Genomic DNA, 19,754 nt, shown 5'->3' on the forward strand with positions numbered 1-19,754 from the left:
TTAAAACTTAGAGACGCGATTAAGTCCCGTTGTACAATTTAATAATGTGTAAAAATCGTGAAAGTTTAAATCAGTGTTTCACAAGAAATAATTAAAGGTTCCATTTTGGAAACGGAAAATTTAGTTCCCAATACAAAAGTGTGAGAAGTTTTCGAAATTAGGTATCCCATGTGGAAATTTCACAATTTAGGAAACTTTTCAACAGCACATCACACAGATAACTCAACATGTACAAGTATGAAGTGTGAGCCCGCTCGAAATGTGTCGTAAGTATTATCCTTGCACATCTTGCGTCCAGCCAACCGCGTCTGTGACAGAGTAGTTGAAAATGTATAGTTACAGGGTGTATGCCCCCTTCTACATATATTCTTTTTAGCTTCTATTTGTGACGTTTTCAAGTAAAAGGTACCACATTGTCGCTGACCATAAGGACCAAATTTGCTTGTATCTTAATAAGAATAACGTGTCAGAGCTTCCTTATGGCAAGCGACAACCTTTTACATACTTGAAAACAACACATTTCTTAAGCCTATTAATTTTAGCCCAGTTAAGCTTTGGTTTCCTCCGAAAGCGGTGCCGTCATATAGCGGCCGTCTCCATACAAATACTACGACATCCATAGTTAGCCGTATTATTTAGTATGGAGACGGCCGCTATATGACGGCACCGCTATCCTAGGAATACCGATCTTTATCCTTCATCCAATATGTCATACTCTAGCTTTTGCCCGCGACTTCTTTTGCGTGGATTTAGCAATTTTTATCCAATCTGCTTTTTATCAATTCCCCGTACAAACTTCCACCCCCCTTTTCACCCCCTTAAAGAATGACTTCTGGAATAAAAACTACCCTATGTCCTATGCCCTATGTGTATGTGTTGTATGTGTCTCAAACTATCTCTATACCAAATTTCAACAAAATCGGTTCAGCGGTTTAAGCGTGAAGAGGTAACAAACAGACAGACTTCCTTTTATAAATAAATAAATATTAGGGGACATCTTACACAGATCAACCTAGCCCCAAACTAAGCAAAGCTTGTACTATGGGTGCTAGGCGGCGATATACATACTTATATAGATAAATACATACTTATATACATAGAAAACATCCATGACTCGGGAACAAATATTTGTGTTCATCACACAAATAAATGCCCTTACCGGGATTCGAACCCGGGACCATCGGCTTCACAGGCAGGGTCACTACCCACTAGGCCAGACCGGTCGTCAAATTTATAATATTAGTATGGATTATCTCACCTCACAGCGCCACCAGGTCCGCTATATCCCGCTGTGGCGGCACCTTGCTCGGCCGGAAGTATCTGCACAGGCTGTCGTAGAGCAGCACTCGGGCGTGCCGCGCCGCCCAGTCGGCGTCGCCGGCGCCGCAGTCGTCGTCCTCGCCGACGTCCCACGTGTCGGGCGCCTCCGCCGACACGTCCTCGTACGGCGTCGGGGGCTCGGGGATCGATTCGTCGGCACCTAGCACCTGGAAAACGTACGAAAGTAGATTATCTTGGTGTGATAGGCAGATGCGCGTATCTACACGTAGGTCTCGTAGTATACATATGTACACGTAAACCACGTAGTGGATACTTAGCGAATTAATAAACAGATAAAACACCTCTCCATCCGATAAGGGATTTCCTCTTCAAGACACGTAGTTTAATAATATATATAGTTGATCATTAGAATTACTAGGGAGATTGGTGGTGACTTGTATAGTGACAGGATATAAACTATAACACAGTACCTGAGTTTGGTGTCTACTCCCCTCCCGGCACTCTGCCTACATATGCCTACTACGAGACCTACGTGTAGATACGCGCATCTGCCTATCACATTGGGTTGGAACGCTGGTGGTTCATAAATTACCCTTAGCGCCACTTGCGCCATTTCACTAATCCGGGGTTAGCCGGTTAAACCTGGAGTTACCATGGTTACCATGGTTATGGAAGGTGCTCAGTCCGCGGCAAGATGAAGCTCACCGGTTCAGTAACTTGTACTTACTTTGAGGAGTCTCATAATGAATTTAGGTAACTACTATACTTCAGGGATGTTGCGGATGCCGATTTTTTGACATCCGCGGATGCGGATGCGGATTTTTAAAAGATACATAAAAATCAATCAAGATAGATATATAAAAAACGTCAAATATTACACTTTAGTAATTTTTATTTCAAAAAACCAGCCAAGTGCGAGTCGGACTCGCGTTCCAAGGGTTCCGTACATTAAGTCCCACTCACGCTTGACTGCTCATTTTAATAGGTTTTTTTTGGCTAATGACTAAATGACCTAGCAGTCTAGCACTTACGCCGATGCTAAGACGTTCCTGTACCGACCTGTTCCACATCCAGATCCGCATTAAACTCCGCATCGATTTTATGCGGATGCGGATGTTGAAAATAATGCGGAAGATCCGCGGTTGCGGATGCGGATATTCGCAACATCCCTGCTATACTTAACCGTGTCGTTTATTTTGTGTTTTATGTGACAAAACTTGACCAACTTTGGTACTGGCTGAAAAGCAAAGTAACTCTGAAGCACACTAGGAGAACAGCGCAGGGCTACAATAACACCTACATTTATTGATAAAATTGTACAAATTTTAATACTGTGATAGGTACTCTTATATTTTAGTTTTATTATTATTTTTCTCTTAGTTTATTGTTGTATGCACAAATAGCTCTGTTTTACTCTGTAGAAAACAATTTGAATTAACATGATGTTAAAATATTTTCATTAAGGAAACTGTAAGTCTAGTTTTAAGAAAATTTCCAGTGTTATATATAACTATAAAAGACTGTTTGTTTCTTGAATAAATAAATAAAAAATAAAAACACCGTACCGCGTGCAGGGCGTGTGCTAGGTCGGGTGGCGCGGCGCGTGCGGCGCGGCGGCGCGCCAGCGTGCGCACGCGGCGCGGCGTCAGCGCCACGCAGCCGCGCGCCGTCGCGCCGCCCGAGAACAGCACCGTCGCCAGCGCGTGGAAGCGCTCCACCTGGGGACAGATCAAGGGATTAAAGAGACACAGGTCAAACCTAACACAGTTACGGCTCGGCCACGACATTGAGCGACTTGCGATGGCGGCAGCGACAACCATAGGTGGGAACGAAAGGTCCGATCGCTGTGTCTCGATCCAACCTATGGTTATCGCTGCCGCCGTCGCAAGTCGCTCAATGTATAGTATTACTATCTGGCACGTCGCAAATAATAATAGGCGGACCCCGGGTCCTCGCGCCCCGCGCGGGGGCACAGCTGGGATTGACGCCAGGATGATGATGATGACGTCGCAAATAATATCGTGCGGAGCTATCTCTTCATGCCATTTGCAATAGCCAAATGTGTCACTGTCATCATTGGTGTCAAATTACTATGAAAATATGACGCTTATAATGACACTCGCTCACTTTGTTCTGCTCGCGTCGGTACAAAGTTAGCTTAGACGGAGTCTAGCGCGAGGTTGCATCCTACGACTCTGGCCCACATTACAAGTTACGTAAAAAAAGCGGCGCAAAGTACATACCTCCTCAGGGTTGTTGTGATCCAATACATCGTGTAGCTCCTTCCTCAGATACTTTAGCGCCATGGTGTCTCTTCCGGGCGTCGCCGCAAGCTCCCTGGAGCAGGCTTCTCTCAGGGCGAGTTTGGCTTCTCTGAAGACTTTCTATGGCAACGCGTTTTGATACCAAAAGCAACCTTAACTTTATAGCCATAAGACACTCACCTCCTCAGGGTTGTAGTGATCCAATACATCGTGTAGCTCCTTCCTCAGATACTTCAGCGCCATGGTGTCTCTGCCAGGCGTCGCCGCCAGCTCCCTGGAGCAGGCTTCTCTCAGTGCGAGTTTGGCTTCTCTGGAGACTTTGTATATAGAAGCGCGTTTTGATACCAAAAGCAACCTTAACCTTATAGCCATAAGACACTCACCTCCTCAGGGTTGTTGTGATCCAATACATCGTGTAGCTCCTTCCTCAAATACTTCAGCGCCATAGTGTCTCTGCCAGGCGTCGCCGCCAGCTCCCCGAAGCAGGCTTCTCTCAATGCGAGTTTGGCTTCTCTGGAGACTTTCTCTATGGAAGCGCGTTTTGATACCAAAAGCAACCTTAACTTTATAGCCATAAGACACTCACCTCCTCAGGGTTGTTGTGATCCAATACATCGTGTAGCTCCTTCCTCAGATACTTTAGCGCCATGGTGTCTCTGCCAGGCGTCGCCGCCAGCTCTCTAAAGCAGGCTTCTCTCAATGCGAGTTTGGCTTCTCTGGAGACTTTCTCTATGGAAGCGCGTTTTGATACCAAAAGCAACCTTAACTTTATAGCCATAAGACACTCACCTCCTCAGGGTTGTTGTGATCCAATACATCGTGTAGCTCCTTCCTCAGATACTTTAGCGCCATGGTGTCTCTGCCAGGCGTCGCCGCCAGCTCTCTAAAGCAGGCTTCTCTCAATGCGAGTTTGGCTTCTCTGGAGACTTTCTCTATGGAAGCGCGTTTTGATACCAAAAGCAACCTTAACTTTATAGCCATAAGACACTCACCTCCTCAGGGTTGTTGTGATCCAATACATCGTGTAGCTCCTTCCTCAGATACTTTAGCGCCATGGTGTCTCTGCCAGGCGTCGCCGCCAGCTCTCTAAAGCAGGCTTCTCTCAGTGCGAGTTTGGCTTCTCTGGAGACTTTCTCTATGGAAGCGCGTTTTGATACCAAAAGCAACCTTAACTTTATAGCCATAAGACACTCACCTCCTCAGGGTTGTTGTGATCCAATACATCGTGTAGCTCCTTCCTCAGATACTTTAGTGCCATGGTGTCTCTTCCGGGTGTCGCCGCCAGCTCTCTAAAGCAGGCTTCTCTCAGTGCGAGTTTGGCTTCTCTGGAGACTTTCTCAATGGACGCTCGTTTTAAATGGAGCGCCCAGAGGTCGTCGAGGCGGAGGCGGAGGCTGTTCTGGTTGCCGGGGTTGCCGCCGAATAGGTAGTGTATCTGGAAGAATACCAAGGGTTAGGACTTATGTCACGTCTTAGGAAATTGAAGCAGAAATATAAACTTCTTAACAAATATTTTAATTTAGTCTAAAGTGCCATATCGGAGATTAAAAAGTGTCTGTCAAGTCCAAAAATTAAAGAATCCAGTACACACTAGTCCACTAGTAAGGCCGTGGTCTGGATGCCAGAAGGAAGCGGGGAAACAGTAAACTTTCAAATCCCGTAAATACATTTGATAGTTGATTTTTCAATGTATGAACGAGCTTGAAATGCCGCTCGTGGCTCGCTGCCCGCTGGGGTATGCGGCCTTACGCTTCGGCCACGTAACGCACGCCTCGATTGTATACTATACACGCAGAACGTACGTTACGTGGTACTTGAGTTAGACCGATCTTCTATACTGCCATTCCGGTACACGCACGTCCAGGTCAGACGTCGAGAGAACACCCATAGAGACCGCGAAAAATCGTCATTCACTTCACACCACACATCACAATGACATCTACGTTATTTCCGTTAGATCCGATCGATAACTAGTCTAGTAGTACCGACCTTCCGCACGGGGTCGTAGACCAGCTGGTGGGCGAAGCGCGGTCGCGGCTCGTGCGGCGCGATACTGTCGTTCCGGTACACGCACGTCCAGGTCAGACGCCGTAGCGAGAACACCCATAATGTGTTGTACACGCGCTTGTCTTTCTCTTTGCTCATACCCTGAAACAAATATGGAGTGTGAACCATACGTTCCCCATAAGTCCCCGTGTACTTGTATAAGTACAAATTAAATTCGAGTTTTGAAGTCATATAGAATTAAAAGAAAGTTGGTAGTGGTCCGGGGTATGTCCTTATACTACATTCAAAAGAGAGGTATTGGCACTGTGAATGTCATCTCGCTTTGTGTGGTTGCACAGCGGATGTCATTCCAGGTCTAGAGCAGAGCCCAACTGGGAAAGTACCTTACAGAAAACCGCAGCCAAGTAACACTATTAAATATGTTTTCTCATCTAATGAGGAAAGCAGAGTCGCCCAACTGCGACATCTGCGACTCTGTCGAGGATGTAGGGTCGACTACAAAGAGATGTATCCACTTTTTCACCTTATTACAAGGCAGTAAGGTGAAAAAGTGGATACATCTCTTTGTACTCGACTGTACATCACGTCCTAATGGAATGTGTCCGGACTCGAGACAAGAGGGCGCAACTATTTCAAGGTAGGGATTATACAGTTTTTTTGATGTTTTTGTTTAGTAACACTCGTTGAAATTCTTTCTTATAGAGGCCTAACGGAGCCGACATGTCTTTTTGATAAAGACTTCTTTTAAATAAATAGATTTAATAACACTAGACATCATCATACTGTTGTGTTCCTGCCGGTGACTAAGGTTGCCAGACCTCACGAGGGTGCCCGACCCCGCGTCCCACCAGCACAGGTCCAGCAGGCGCTCCTTGTGTACTGACCGAGAGCACGAACAGCTCGTCGGTGTCGGGGTCGAGCGTGGCGCGCTGCGTGAAGCCGGCGGCGGGCGGCGGGCAGGCGGCGGCGCCGCGGCTCAGCGCGCCGCACGAGCCCGACCCCACGTCCCACCAGCACAGGTCCAGCAGGCGCTCCTTGTGTACTGACCGAGAGCACGAACAGCTCGTCGGTGTCGGGGTCGAGCGTGGCGCGCTGCGTGAAGCCGGCGGCGGGCGGCGGGCAGGCGGCGGCGCCGCGGCTCAGCGCGCCGCACGAGCCCGACCCCACGTCCCACCAGCACAGGTCCAGCAGGCGCTCCTTGTGTACTGACCGAGAGCACGAACAGCTCGTCGGTGTCGGGGTCGAGCGTGGCGCGCTGCGTGAAGCCGGCGGCGGGCGGCGGGCAGGCGGCGGCGCCGCGGCTCAGCGCGCCGCACGAGCCCGACCCCACGTCCCACCAGCACAGGTCCAGCAGGCGCTCCTTGTGTACTGACCGAGAGCACGAACAGCTCGTCGGTGTCGGGGTCGAGCGTGGCGCGCTGCGTGAAGCCGGCGGCGGGCGGCGGGCAGGCGGCGGCGCCGCGGCTCAGCGCGCCGCACGAGCCCGACCCCACGTCCCACCAGCACAGGTCCAGCAGGCGCTCCTTGTGTACTGACCGAGAGCACGAACAGCTCGTCGGTGTCGGGGTCGAGCGTGGCGCGCTGCGTGAAGCCGGCGGCGGGCGGCGGGCAGGCGGCGGCGCCGCGGCTCAGCGCGCCGCACGAGCCCGACCCCACGTCCCACCAGCACAGGTCCAGCAGGCGCTCCTTGTGTACTGACCGAGAGCACGAACAGCTCGTCGGTGTCGGGGTCGAGCGTGGCGCGCTGCGTGAAGCCGGCGGCGGGCGGCGGGCAGGCGGCGGCGCCGCGGCTCAGCGCGCCGCACGAGCCCGACCCCACGTCCCACCAGCACAGGTCCAGCAGGCGCTCCTTGTGTACTGACCGAGAGCACGAACAGCTCGTCGGTGTCGGGGTCGAGCGTGGCGCGCTGCGTGAAGCCGGCGGCGGGCGGCGGGCAGGCGGCGGCGCCGCGGCTCAGCGCGCCGCACGAGCCCGACCCCACGTCCCACCAGCACAGGTCCAGCAGGCGCTCCTTGTGTACTGACCGAGAGCACGAACAGCTCGTCGGTGTCGGGGTCGAGCGTGGCGCGCTGCGTGAAGCCGGCGGCGGGCGGCGGGCAGGCGGCGGCGCCGCGGCTCAGCGCGCCGCACGAGCCCGACCCCACGTCCCACCAGCACAGGTCCAGCAGGCGCTCCTTGTGTACTGACCGAGAGCACGAACAGCTCGTCGGTGTCGGGGTCGAGCGTGGCGCGCTGCGTGAAGCCGGCGGCGGGCGGCGGGCAGGCGGCGGCGCCGCGGCTCAGCGCGCCGCACGAGCCCGACCCCACGTCCCACCAGCACAGGTCCAGCAGGCGCTCCTTGTGTACTGACCGAGAGCACGAACAGCTCGTCGGTGTCGGGGTCGAGCGTGGCGCGCTGCGTGAAGCCGGCGGCGGGCGGCGGGCAGGCGGCGGCGCCGCGGCTCAGCGCGCCGCACGAGCCCGACCCCACGTCCCACCAGCACAGGTCCAGCAGGCGCTCCTTGTGTACTGACCGAGAGCACGAACAGCTCGTCGGTGTCGGGGTCGAGCGTGGCGCGCTGCGTGAAGCCGGCGGCGGGCGGCGGGCAGGCGGCGGCGCCGCGGCTCAGCGCGCCGCACGAGCCCGACCCCACGTCCCACCAGCACAGGTCCAGCAGGCGCTCCTTGTGTACTGACCGAGAGCACGAACAGCTCGTCGGTGTCGGGGTCGAGCGTGGCGCGCTGCGTGAAGCCGGCGGCGGGCGGCGGGCAGGCGGCGGCGCCGCGGCTCAGCGCGCCGCACGAGCCCGACCCCACGTCCCACCAGCACAGGTCCAGCAGGCGCTCCTTGTGTACTGACCGAGAGCACGAACAGCTCGTCGGTGTCGGGGTCGAGCGTGGCGCGCTGCGTGAAGCCGGCGGCGGGCGGCGGGCAGGCGGCGGCGCCGCGGCTCAGCGCGCCGCACGAGCCCGACCCCACGTCCCACCAGCACAGGTCCAGCAGGCGCTCCTTGTGTACTGACCGAGAGCACGAACAGCTCGTCGGTGTCGGGGTCGAGCGTGGCGCGCTGCGTGAAGCCGGCGGCGGGCGGCGGGCAGGCGGCGGCGCCGCGGCTCAGCGCGCCGCACGAGCCCGACCCCACGTCCCACCAGCACAGGTCCAGCAGGCGCTCCTTGTGTACTGACCGAGAGCACGAACAGCTCGTCGGTGTCGGGGTCGAGCGTGGCGCGCTGCGTGAAGCCGGCGGCGGGCGGCGGGCAGGCGGCGGCGCCGCGGCTCAGCGCGCCGCACGAGCCCGACCCCACGTCCCACCAGCACAGGTCCAGCAGGCGCTCCTTGTGTACTGACCGAGAGCACGAACAGCTCGTCGGTGTCGGGGTCGAGCGTGGCGCGCTGCGTGAAGCCGGCGGCGGGCGGCGGGCAGGCGGCGGCGCCGCGGCTCAGCGCGCCGCACGAGCCCGACCCCACGTCCCACCACCACAGGTCCAGCAGGTGCTCCTTGTTGCGCTGCCCCGCGAAGATGTACAGCTTGCGTTGGACCTGACATCAGAATTAACCTTAGCTAAGTAAAACTAAGGGTCTGTTGCACCAAACCGTTATACTGTTCGCAACATTTTATTGTATGTGAGTGACGTTCCATGCTGAGTGTTCACTAATTGTGGTTGGTACAACCGGCCCTTACCCACAACATACATTACTATACTTTAAACAAATGTATGAATATCGACGTCAGCGTCAAGCGTGCGTTTGATGAGTGAGACGTTAAGGAAACGTCTAGTCAGAGGGCGGGAGGACACATCCATAACGTGAGTTCTATTTCTCACCGGGTGGAACAGCATGGAGTGCGACACGCGCGGCTGCGGCGCGGGCAGCGAGTGCCTGTCAGCGAGTAACAGCTGCCAGGTGTTCGTGTTTAAGTAGTACGCGTACAGCCCGGAGTATTGTGGTGTTGCGGCTTCCTCCCTGCAAACAATAATGTTAGGTAATCAACTTTATCTGTTCCTCTTAATAAAGATACGTTCAGTTCATTTTGAACCTCGACCCTTTAGTCACTTCTGAAGACAGGAAGCACTTTCCTGACGAAAGAGAAATCCTCGTTGCCTGTAAAAGATTTAAGCCTAATTATACGTACCTAGTAGTTATTAATGTGCGGACTAACACATAAAATTGATCGTTGACGAATGACAACGCAAACGCAGGGTCCGACCTTTATTTAGAAGTTAAAAATGGCAACCAGTTTACATGAATCCCGGATTTAGCGACATGTTAAATACAATATCGATTTTGAACACAATCTGACTACTAGCAAAGGAGTTTAAAAAATAGCGTCCACTTTTTCTAATTCACTCACTCAATTACGTGTTATGTGGCAGCACTCTGCTCTGCCCTCGAACACGTAGACACATCTGGTGGTCGAGCACGAGTCGAGGCTTGCCGGCTGCTGCTGTGTCGGCCATTACTAGCGACCACTGGCTGGTGGGCACGTCATACGTGTAGTGTGTGACTCACGTGTTGTGTGGCAGCACTCTGCCCCCGAACACGTATACGGTGCGCGTGTCGCTGTCGATGCACATCTGGTGGTCGAACACAAGGCGAGGCCCGCCCGCCGCTGCTGTGTCGGCCATTACTAGCGACCACTGGCTGGTGGGCACGTCATACGTGTAGTGTGTGACTCACGTGTTGTGTGGCAGCACTCTGCCCCCGAACACGTATACGGTGCGCGTGTCGCTGTCGATGCACATCTGGTGGTCGAACACAAGGCGAGGCCCGCCCGCCGCTGCTGTGTCGGCCATTACTAGCGACCACTGGCTGGTGGGCACGTCATACGTGTAGTGTGTGACTCACGTGTTGTGTGGCAGCACTCTGCCCCCGAACACGTATACGGTGCGCGTGTCGCTGTCGATGCACATCTGGTGGTCGAACACAAGGCGAGGCCCGCCCGCCGCTGCTGTGTCGGCCATTACTAGCGACCACTGGCTGGTGGGCACGTCGTACATGTATAAGTCGCTCTGAAAAAAATTAGGTGATAAAATAGGTACTATTAGTCGTATAAAATTTTGTGTAAACAGCGACGCGAGGGTTCGTTCTCAAAACGAATTGATCCTTATTTACTATGACACAAAGTCGTTAATTCATCACACTCACGTTCATATTGCTGGGCACTCGCTGAGCGTTGTCCAGATACCGCCCCAGCGTGTATAACCTTCTGTGCACGGGGTCGAACACCATTTTGTGGCACGAACGCGGCGAGGGTCCGCTCTCGAGCCCGCTGTGCCGGCAGAGGAGCGCCCAGCGCTCCGTCTCCGTGTCGTACGACCTGATTAATAATATTCATTACTCTTTTCTTCAGCGCTCTGGTGAGTTGCACCTGTTTACAACTGTCTTAACACCTGAGGGCCAACCGCAAACACCGAAGTTCGCAAATTGCGGGCGTCTTTCTGTCAGTCTAATTACGCCTTAATTGGAGTTAGGGATTGCAATCCGGTCTGATTTTGAATCCGGCCGGATCCGGCCGGATTCTGGCCTCAATCCGGGGATCCGGCCGGATTCTGGACTCAATCCGGGAATCCGGCCGGATTGGTATTGCGGATAAAAAAATCATCAAGTCACGTATTTTATTATGTTTTTTAGCGTTATATGCGAAGTCAAGGATATTTTTAATGGATTAATAAAACGGCTGTTTAAGTTTCAAAAATTAACGTTATTATTACTTAACCACTAAGTCTTATTAGAATAATCAGTGTCACAAATTAAAATCTTCTTTTTCTCTTAAAATATCTATATAGCCTAACCCACATTTCCCACAAAAAGGTGCTTCAATTCAACCGTTTTAGTTTGAGCAAACAAAATCAATGAACGTGCATATCTATCTATTACAAGTATACAATAAAACATTTATTCACACATTATATTATTATGAATTATGAATTATGAATATTTTCCAGCTTTATTTAGTAGCAATAATAACAAGATAACATCATAATAAATAAACATTATAGGACATATAAGCCCCACGCTAAGCTCAAGAAAGCTTGTGTTGTCGGTACTCAGACAACAATATATATATATAATATACAAATACTTAAATACATAGAAAACAACCATGACTCAGGAACAAATATCTGTGCTTATCACACCAATAAATGCCCTTACCGGGATTCGAACCCAGGACCGCGGCTTCACAGGCAGGGTCACTACCGACTAGGCCAGACCGGTCGTCAAAAGTCAACAATTCAACATATAATCCGCTAATTACTTTTAATTCGACAAAACATTTAACTTAAATGCTGAAGTGCTGAATGAAGTTTTATAAATATTTATTCATTTCATTAGGTATATTTTAAATGTAGGTAGCACTTTATTATAATTGGGCTATAATGGTTTATACAAAATAAAACGAAACAACACGTACATTTAATTACAATGTAACAACACAATTAATTGAATATAAAACAATTCAGTACTTACGGTGCACGGGAATCTCAACACTACGACGACACATATTTCATCGGCTAGAAGACTGGCGTCAACTAACAAACAAGTTGTTGTGTTGCTGTTTGCGAGCGAGAAAATAGAACGGCAACGTCGCAGCCGCACCGCATATACCGCGCGCGTCGAGCGACGTTCGAATATTGGCGAGAACTTTTAAATTTTAGCGTTATTTTATATCTTTGATTCATCTTACCGGATCCGAGACCGGATCCGGTGAATTTTGCCGGATCCGGTATCTTGAAAAATGTGCCGGATCCGGCCGGATTACCGGATCCGCCGGACCGGATTGCAATCCCTAATTGGAGTAAAACGGTGTTCGTGGTAAGAATTTCGGTGTTTGCGGTAGGCCCTCTCCTTTATTCTGTCATACCATTGCATAGACATCACAATTTCTAACAATTTTTTATATGCCATCTCTCGCCATTCCGCCGGCAGTAAAAAAGGGTTATTATGTGTTTATGTACGCAAAGTGGTGCGGCGGTGTAACCCCTTATTTAAATTACTGTTCAGTATCGACTCTTTCTAACAAATACACATATATAAAATGACGGAGAGACAAACGATTATCACCGGCTTGTTAGACAAACGTTTATGATTGAATAACGCCATAGACTTCAAAATCCAAGTAAACAAGTTAATGGTATACTTTGTTGAGGATTTATAAGTAAATAAGCGCGAGGATAGTGGTCCATACCACAAGTCGTCGAGGTCTTCCGTCCCGTTCCAGCCGCCGAACAGGTACAGCGTGCCAGTAGTAGAGTCCACTACTAGTTGGTGGCCGCCGCGAGGTCCGGGTTTGGTACAGCAAGTGATATCGCACTCTGATGATTCGCCGTTGACGGGCACCTCCTGTGAAAACCAGGGATGTTGCGGATGCAGATTTTTTGACATCCGCGGATGCGGATATTTAAAGGCTCACATCCGCGGATGCGGATGCGGATGTCAAGATTAGGTACTTAGAAAACGTCAAATATTACATTTTTAGTATTTTTTTATTTAAAAAAAACGAAACGTTTAGTATTTGAGCAAGAATATAGGTGCGTTATATTTAATAAACAGTAACTTGGCCGACTTTTCTGGATCTAGACGATTTCGTTATAGGTAATGACGAAATTACCTAGCACTTACGCCGCCGCTAAGACGTTCCTGTACCGACTTGTTCGACATCCGCATCCGCATAAGCTCCGCATCGATTTTATGCGGATGCGGCTGCAGATGCGGATGTTGAAAATAATGCGGAAGTTCCGCGGTTGCGGATGCGGATGCGGATGTTCGCAACATCCCTGGTGAAAACCACTAGTTTCATATGTGCTGAACGAAAGTACTTGAATACTAACCTAACCTAAGGCCCAGCCATACAAATGAATAATCCAATATTTGCCAATGAAATTTCAACCTATAGTGTATTAAATAGAGTTGACTGCGTTCTTGGAAAATTGAACGAAACAAAGCAAAAGCGACTCTGTTCCAATTGAACAGGATTTCAGTTACCTAGTAGGACCCTGGGCCTTAGGAGACTAAATATATAAGCGGTGTTATGTATAATAAATGGGGTCCCGTTGTTTCCCATAAAGTTTTAAGTCATAATGTATTGTTTGTCATATTATCATATTAACATTTCAGGATTTTCGTTAGGTTATCCTATAGATAGGTTAGGTTAGGTTTGTTTTATGGCAATCCCGAAAAGTGACGCGTTTCTGAACCAAATGAATTATGACTAACGAAAATTCGGGCAAACAATACATTATGGCTTAAAAGTTAAAACTATATAAGCGGTGTTATGTATAGTAAATGGTCTCACCGCATCGAGCGGTCGCGGCTCGCGGTCGGCGCACGACAGTTCGTTGGAGCGCTGCGGGGGCGGCGTGTCGCAGCATAATCGGTCTTCCACCTAAAGTTAAAACATATAGTTAGTCAAACCAATTTGTCAGTAAATAAGAACCAAAAAAACTATACTCATCCTTTTCTTATGGGTGCTAGTACTAGTGTAAGACAAAGATAGTATGATTCTCTCTGTCTATTTATGTTTGAAATAAGACAGTTCTTTGACAAACTATAAATAACGCGAGATTGAGCACCGCGATAGTTACTCATGAATTAAAACTATAACGGATTATATCGCGTATATTCAAATACAAATATAGTATAGTGCAGTATAAATTCCATATACGCGATATAATCCGTTTTAATAGTTTTATTTCACACAGTGTATATTTATAATAAGCATTTTTTCGGATTTAACAGCGCGTTCGCAAGTTTAAGGGTCGGTTGCACCAAACCGCCTGTCACCGTTAAGGGGTTCGCTAAATTTTATTGTATGGGAATTTTCATAGTTCTCTGCCGAGTGATGTGATCAGTCTGTCAAATGTGGTTGGTGGAACTGGCCCTAAGCCTGCCAAAGTGAATTAAGTGTAACAGTTAGTACCTAGCTAGTTAAGTACCTACCTCATAGACTAGGAATCCTCTAGACGGAGTTTAGAGCAATTATTTCATGAAACCGATGCTGCCAAAAACACTGGGGTGCGGGGGACGAGGTGAGCGAATCCCGTGCCGTGATTGGTCCGTTAAAAGACACGGACGTCATAGAAAGACACTGACTCAAAAATGGAGTAAAACTACCGTATATTTGTGGCAGAGAGGGTAGCGCTACTATGCTCAGTCTAGAGCAGCGGTCGGCAACCTTTTAGCAGCCAAGGGCCACATAGTAGTTCACGAAGTTGACGCGGGCCGCACTTTGTTAATATTTATGACTAGACTAGACATTGTCGTTGGTCAATATTGCATACAATATAGCCATGGAGGCTCGCGGGCCGCAAGTGACAGGTTCACGGGCCGCATGCGGCCCGCGGGCTGCGGGTTGCCGATCGCTGGTCTAGACCTAGAGGATGTCTTGTCTGTGACCTACCTGCACGGAGCAGCCCGACATCTCGCGCCACACGGGCGTGTACGGCTGCCACGACATGTACCAGTCGAATTCGCCTTCTGCAAAACAAATACAAATTAAATTAGCTAATCATAATCACAATCAGGGTAAAGTAAACTAGGTACTCTTAGTCCTTTGATTTTCTACCTTAATACAAACAGAACAAAGTTGGTATTAAAATTACACCGCCTAATAATTTGATTGTAATATACTTAGATTTAGAATTATTATGACAAGGTTCTACTAAGCAGAGACTTAAATTCAGCGTAAGTTGTCAGCATAGCAAATCCACATTAACATGTAAATTTATGTTTGTGACACATACCATAAACTAAGAGGTTCATTTACAAATTTTACACGCAGCAAAAACAACTTAAACACATTTTAATGGCATCCATTTGGTTTTCTGAAGCCTACAATGCTTAGAACATACCTACAATGCAGGGTCCGAAATTATCCAGATAATTATAGTCTTTGATAATTATCCCAGGTATGGATGGTGCTAAATATATAAATTTTCTTCAAATTCTTTGATAGTAAAAATAATGATTGGGGTGTTTTTTTATATTTTTCGTTTTAAATTTTTGGTTATTATCAAATCGATAATCATCAGGCATAAAAATCACGATAATTATCATGATAACTATCATGGATAATTATCCTTTCGAACAATGTCATCACTGGAAACTCACCAGCGACTCCTTGTTCGAGTGTTCCAGTAACTCACCAGTGACCGCCTCGTCCAGGATATCCTACGCCAGCTTGTAGTCCCCGTTCTCGACGAGGGCGTGCCACAGCCGCGCTTGCAGCTCCAGTAACTCACCAGTGACCGCCTCGTCCAGGATATCCTCCGCCAGCTTGTAGTCCCCGTTCTCGACGAGGGCGTGCCACAGCCGCGCTTGCAGCTCCAGTAACTCACCAGTGACCGCTTCGTCCAGGATATCCTCCGCCAGCTTGTAGTCCCCGTTCTCGACGAGGGCGTGCCACAGCCGCGCTTGCAGCTCCAGTAACTCACCAGTGACCGCTTCGTCCAGGATATCCTCCGCCAGCTTGTAGTCCCCGTTCTCGACGAGGGCGTGCCACAGCCGCGCTTGCAGCTCCAGTAACTCACCAGTGACCGCCTCGTCCAGGATATCCTCCGCCAGCTTGTAGTCCCCGTTCTCGACGAGGGCGTGCCACAGCCGCGCTTGCAGCTCCAGTAACTCACCAGTGACCGCTTCGTCCAGGATATCCTCCGCCAGCTTGTAGTCCCCGTTCTCGACGAGGGCGTGCCACAGCCGCGCTTGCAGCTCCAGTAACTCACCAGTGACCGCCTCGTCCAGGATATCCTCCGCCAGCTTGTAGTCCCCGTTCTCGACGAGGGCGTGCCACAGCCGCGCTTGCAGCTCCAGTAACTCACCAGTGACCGCCTCGTCCAGGATATCCTCCGCCAGCTTGTAGTCCCCGTTCTCGACGAGGGCGTGCCACAGCCGCGCTTGCAGCTCCAGTAACTCACCAGTGACCGCTTCGTCCAGGATATCCTCCGCCAGCTTGTAGTCCCCGTTCTCGACGAGGGCGTGCCACAGCCGCGCTTGCAGCTCCAGTAACTCACCAGTGACCGCCTCGTCCAGGATATCCTCCGCCAGCTTGTAGTCCCCGTTCTCGACGAGGGCGTGCCACAGCCGCGCTTGCAGCTCCCCCTCGAGCCGCACGCCGCTCTCGCGCGACAGCGCCTCGAAGGCGTCCTTGTAGCGGCGGCGGCGCAAGTGTTTTAGGAGCATTCGGACTGCTTCTTCCTCTTTGCGCTAAATAATGAAGTAAAGCGCGCGGTTGTTATATTCGATAAACGCAGCGTTGAGCGAATGCGTCAACGGAATGTAGGAAAAATGACAATGCGTCAGTCAGCCATTAAAATATCTGATTTGAAATGGGTGTGCGGGTCGCATAAAATATCCGCGTAATTGTATCACTTTCATTTTTTCTTATATGATGGACCTTGGATGTAATACTTACCTAAATTAAAGATAAATCCTCATGTGAATTGTGAAATATATACTAGTCTAACAGAGTTAATAGTCCAAATCCTTAAAAACTAAAATTGAAAAATCTTTTGTAAGCCTCATGTAACTTATTACATGTATTGAGTTTCATTATAATGTTTCGGTTTTGTAAGCACTTATAAATCACATAAAATTTGAGAAGTATTTTCTATATTATTTATACATTACCACCTTAAATCAAGCCCTGAGCATTTGTATCATTTCATAATGATTACTGGGCTATAACCGCATAAATGAAAGTTCGCAAATTGCGGGCATTTTTCTCTGTCACTCTAATTACGCCTTCACTGAAGTAAAAGAGAAAGATCCCCGTAATTTCCGAATTTTGGTTTTCGCCGTACCGATAGCCCATCTGACACAATACAATGAAACATCACTTACCAAATTAATAGTATCTAGCACACTGGCCATCAGATCTTCATGCGTCTTCCCCTGCAGCTCCACATACCAGATGGTGTAGTTGTATGCCGGGCCCCAGGACTGCAGCGGCACTATCTTCAGGTACTGCACCGGCAAGTACAGGCCTTCTGTGGTCCTGTGTCGGAGCCTGAACACCTCTGGTGCACTGTCTTTCTTGAGCCCGCTACATAACAGAAAAGACATCATATGGAACAATAAGTCTAGGACAGGGGTCAGCAAACTGCGGCTTGTGAGCCGCATGCGGCACTTTGAAGGTACAATAGGGATGTTGACAATTTTTTGGAACTGGTTTCATTTTGTAGATAGACACGTAATAATTACAGAAAAAAATATTAAAAAAATATATTCATTAATTTTGAATAAAAAAACATGTATAATAAGTTTCGTGTTTAAATTTCGCGCCTAAACGCTCCAAACTGTCACGTGACCTTGATGACGTAACGGCGTTTTAAACAAACTGCTGTCAGTAATTTTTTTAAATTCTTTATATGGCAATTGACAATTTTTTTAAAAGCCTTAACACACTACCGCATCGGACAGTGACCTTCTTTCTCGCTCTAACTTATAGCTGCGTCCTTAATGCACCACCTTACACACTATCGATTCGTGCGCTGCACCGCACCAAGATCGCGTTTCGGTACGATAATCTGTAGACACTTAGGCAGGTTTTATAACTTGTCTTTGGTGATTCCACTGTGATTACGTCACGCGCTCCGATTGGCGTTTGCAGTCACGTGATACTGGGCATTATTTTAAATACTTTTGATTATTTTTAATTAATTTATTACGCATATTTACACTTGCAAAATATGATTTTCCGCGTTCTAATATTCCCTGCTATGGTAAAAACATAACATATTATATATTCGCGATTCATGTCAACATCCCTATTGTGGCTCTTTAAGCCACACAAATAATTGACACTTGAGAGTTCTAAGACCACAGAAAACAACACTTTTAGCTCTTTGAGCTACATTTTATTGGTAATTTTTGCTGTAATAAACTTTTTCTGAAAATTAGAATAAATGTGATTAGGAATAGGAATTTTACAGCCTTTATACAACTCCTTACTTAAAGAATATGCCTTATTCACATTCAACAAAAAACAAAAGTAAATAGAAGTAACTTATATTTGTATTTTTCACAACATATTGTAAAAATATATGTATGTGATTTACATAATGCCTCATGGCATTATGTTCGCCTTTTGTACATTAAGTTTTTCTTTTGTGCAATAAGGTTTAAACAAAATAAATAAATATCAAAAAGCAAACTTATACAGCAGCTTACTTATTAGGTTTTCTAATCTAGAATAATACAAAAATATTGAAAAAGAAATTACTCTTAATGTTAAAAATATTGTTGGAGGCTTGGAGGCCTAGTTGTCAAAAATGGATAAGTTTCATAGTTCAAGTTATTTAAGAGGACAAAAATAGTGTTAGTTACAAATTTAATTGCATCTCATTGCCTAGAGAGAAGGGTCAGTATTGATCGGATTATTCTTTTCAGCAGCTTAACAATAAAAGACTTAACAGCTGTTTGTAACCAAATAAAAAAGTTTGTAGATGTACAAGTTAGTACTATTATTGTTGTTTACTCACGCTGATAACAACACAGACAAGTTGTGTTCGTCTGTGCCTCCTAATATTTGGAATTTCTTCAGGTCACTGACGTGAGCTTTAATGTATTTCCCGAATTTGATAGTTTCCACAATAGCAGGCGCTTTTATTTTCAACATTATATACTGTGAGGGCGTGTTGCTGTCCGTAAACCATCTCGAGAGTTGATCCGATGGATTGTTCACCATTATATTTCTGGAATAAATCATGAAAATCGTTCATTTTCGTAGAAACCGGATCTCTGCGAGAGAGCGGCTGGAATAACTATCGAAATAAAGAGCATACCCCCAGCGCTAAGAAACTTACTCTGGTATATAATTGGCCGAATGACTCGAGTATTTGTGTATTGTGTAACATAGCTTCACCGTTTCATATTTATCATCCATTTTTTAGCAATTTCTGAGTAACTTTTAATAAAGTGTGCTAAAATAATATAGTCTTGTTATTATCACCTGACATTTGACAAATTGACAGTGACATTATGTTCCGATACTAGGTATAGTAGATATGAAAATAGAAAATAACAAAAATATGTAAAATTCACGCAATGTTCTTTATAACTCAAATATTTGATTAAATTTCCTTTTCTCTTGTTTTTTACTGATCTGATTTTTGATATACCTTGTTTAGTCGGACGCTGCAATGCAATATTTTCTTTAGCGCAGATGGGATTATTAAATATGATATTGGAACGTACAGTGTATATTTTCTTTTTTCGTCTTCTCTTA

The 19,754-nt window shown here is 48.0% G+C and overlaps 1 protein-coding gene across 1 annotated transcript; it reads right to left on the bottom strand.

Annotated features, from left to right (window-relative positions):
• Positions 1-1,256: 1,256 nt before the first annotated feature.
• Positions 1,257-19,485, bottom strand: LOC134655117 (muskelin). Its single transcript, XM_063510578.1, has 15 exons — positions 19,333-19,485; positions 19,009-19,221; positions 17,369-17,570; positions 16,540-16,732; positions 14,931-15,007; positions 13,827-13,916; positions 12,720-12,874; positions 10,679-10,850; positions 10,379-10,542; positions 9,358-9,496; positions 8,882-9,073; positions 5,535-5,693; positions 4,735-4,980; positions 2,847-2,993; positions 1,257-1,487 (listed from the first exon to the last, which is right to left on the bottom strand). The coding sequence occupies exons 1-15, from the start codon at positions 19,410-19,412 to the stop codon at positions 1,260-1,262; spliced, it is 2,457 nt and encodes an 818-aa protein (XP_063366648.1). The 5' UTR covers positions 19,413-19,485; the 3' UTR covers positions 1,257-1,259.
• Positions 19,486-19,754: the final 269 nt, after the last annotated feature.

Source organism: Cydia amplana, chromosome 16 (genome assembly GCF_948474715.1).
Source record: "Cydia amplana chromosome 16, ilCydAmpl1.1, whole genome shotgun sequence".
Lineage (NCBI taxonomy): Eukaryota > Metazoa > Arthropoda > Insecta > Lepidoptera > Tortricidae > Cydia > Cydia amplana.

Coding starts and splice junctions, on each gene's coding strand:
- LOC134655117 (XM_063510578.1), bottom strand. CDS start 19,412: ATGGATGATAAATATGAAACGGTGAAGCTATGTTACACAATACACAAA. Junction 17,571..19,008: donor TTGTCTGTGTTGTTATCAGC/GTGAGTAAACAA, acceptor TCTGTTATGTAG/CGGGCTCAAGAAAGACAGTG. Junction 9,074..9,357: donor ACTCCATGCTGTTCCACCCG/GTGAGAAATAGA, acceptor TTCTGATGTCAG/GTCCAACGCAAGCTGTACAT.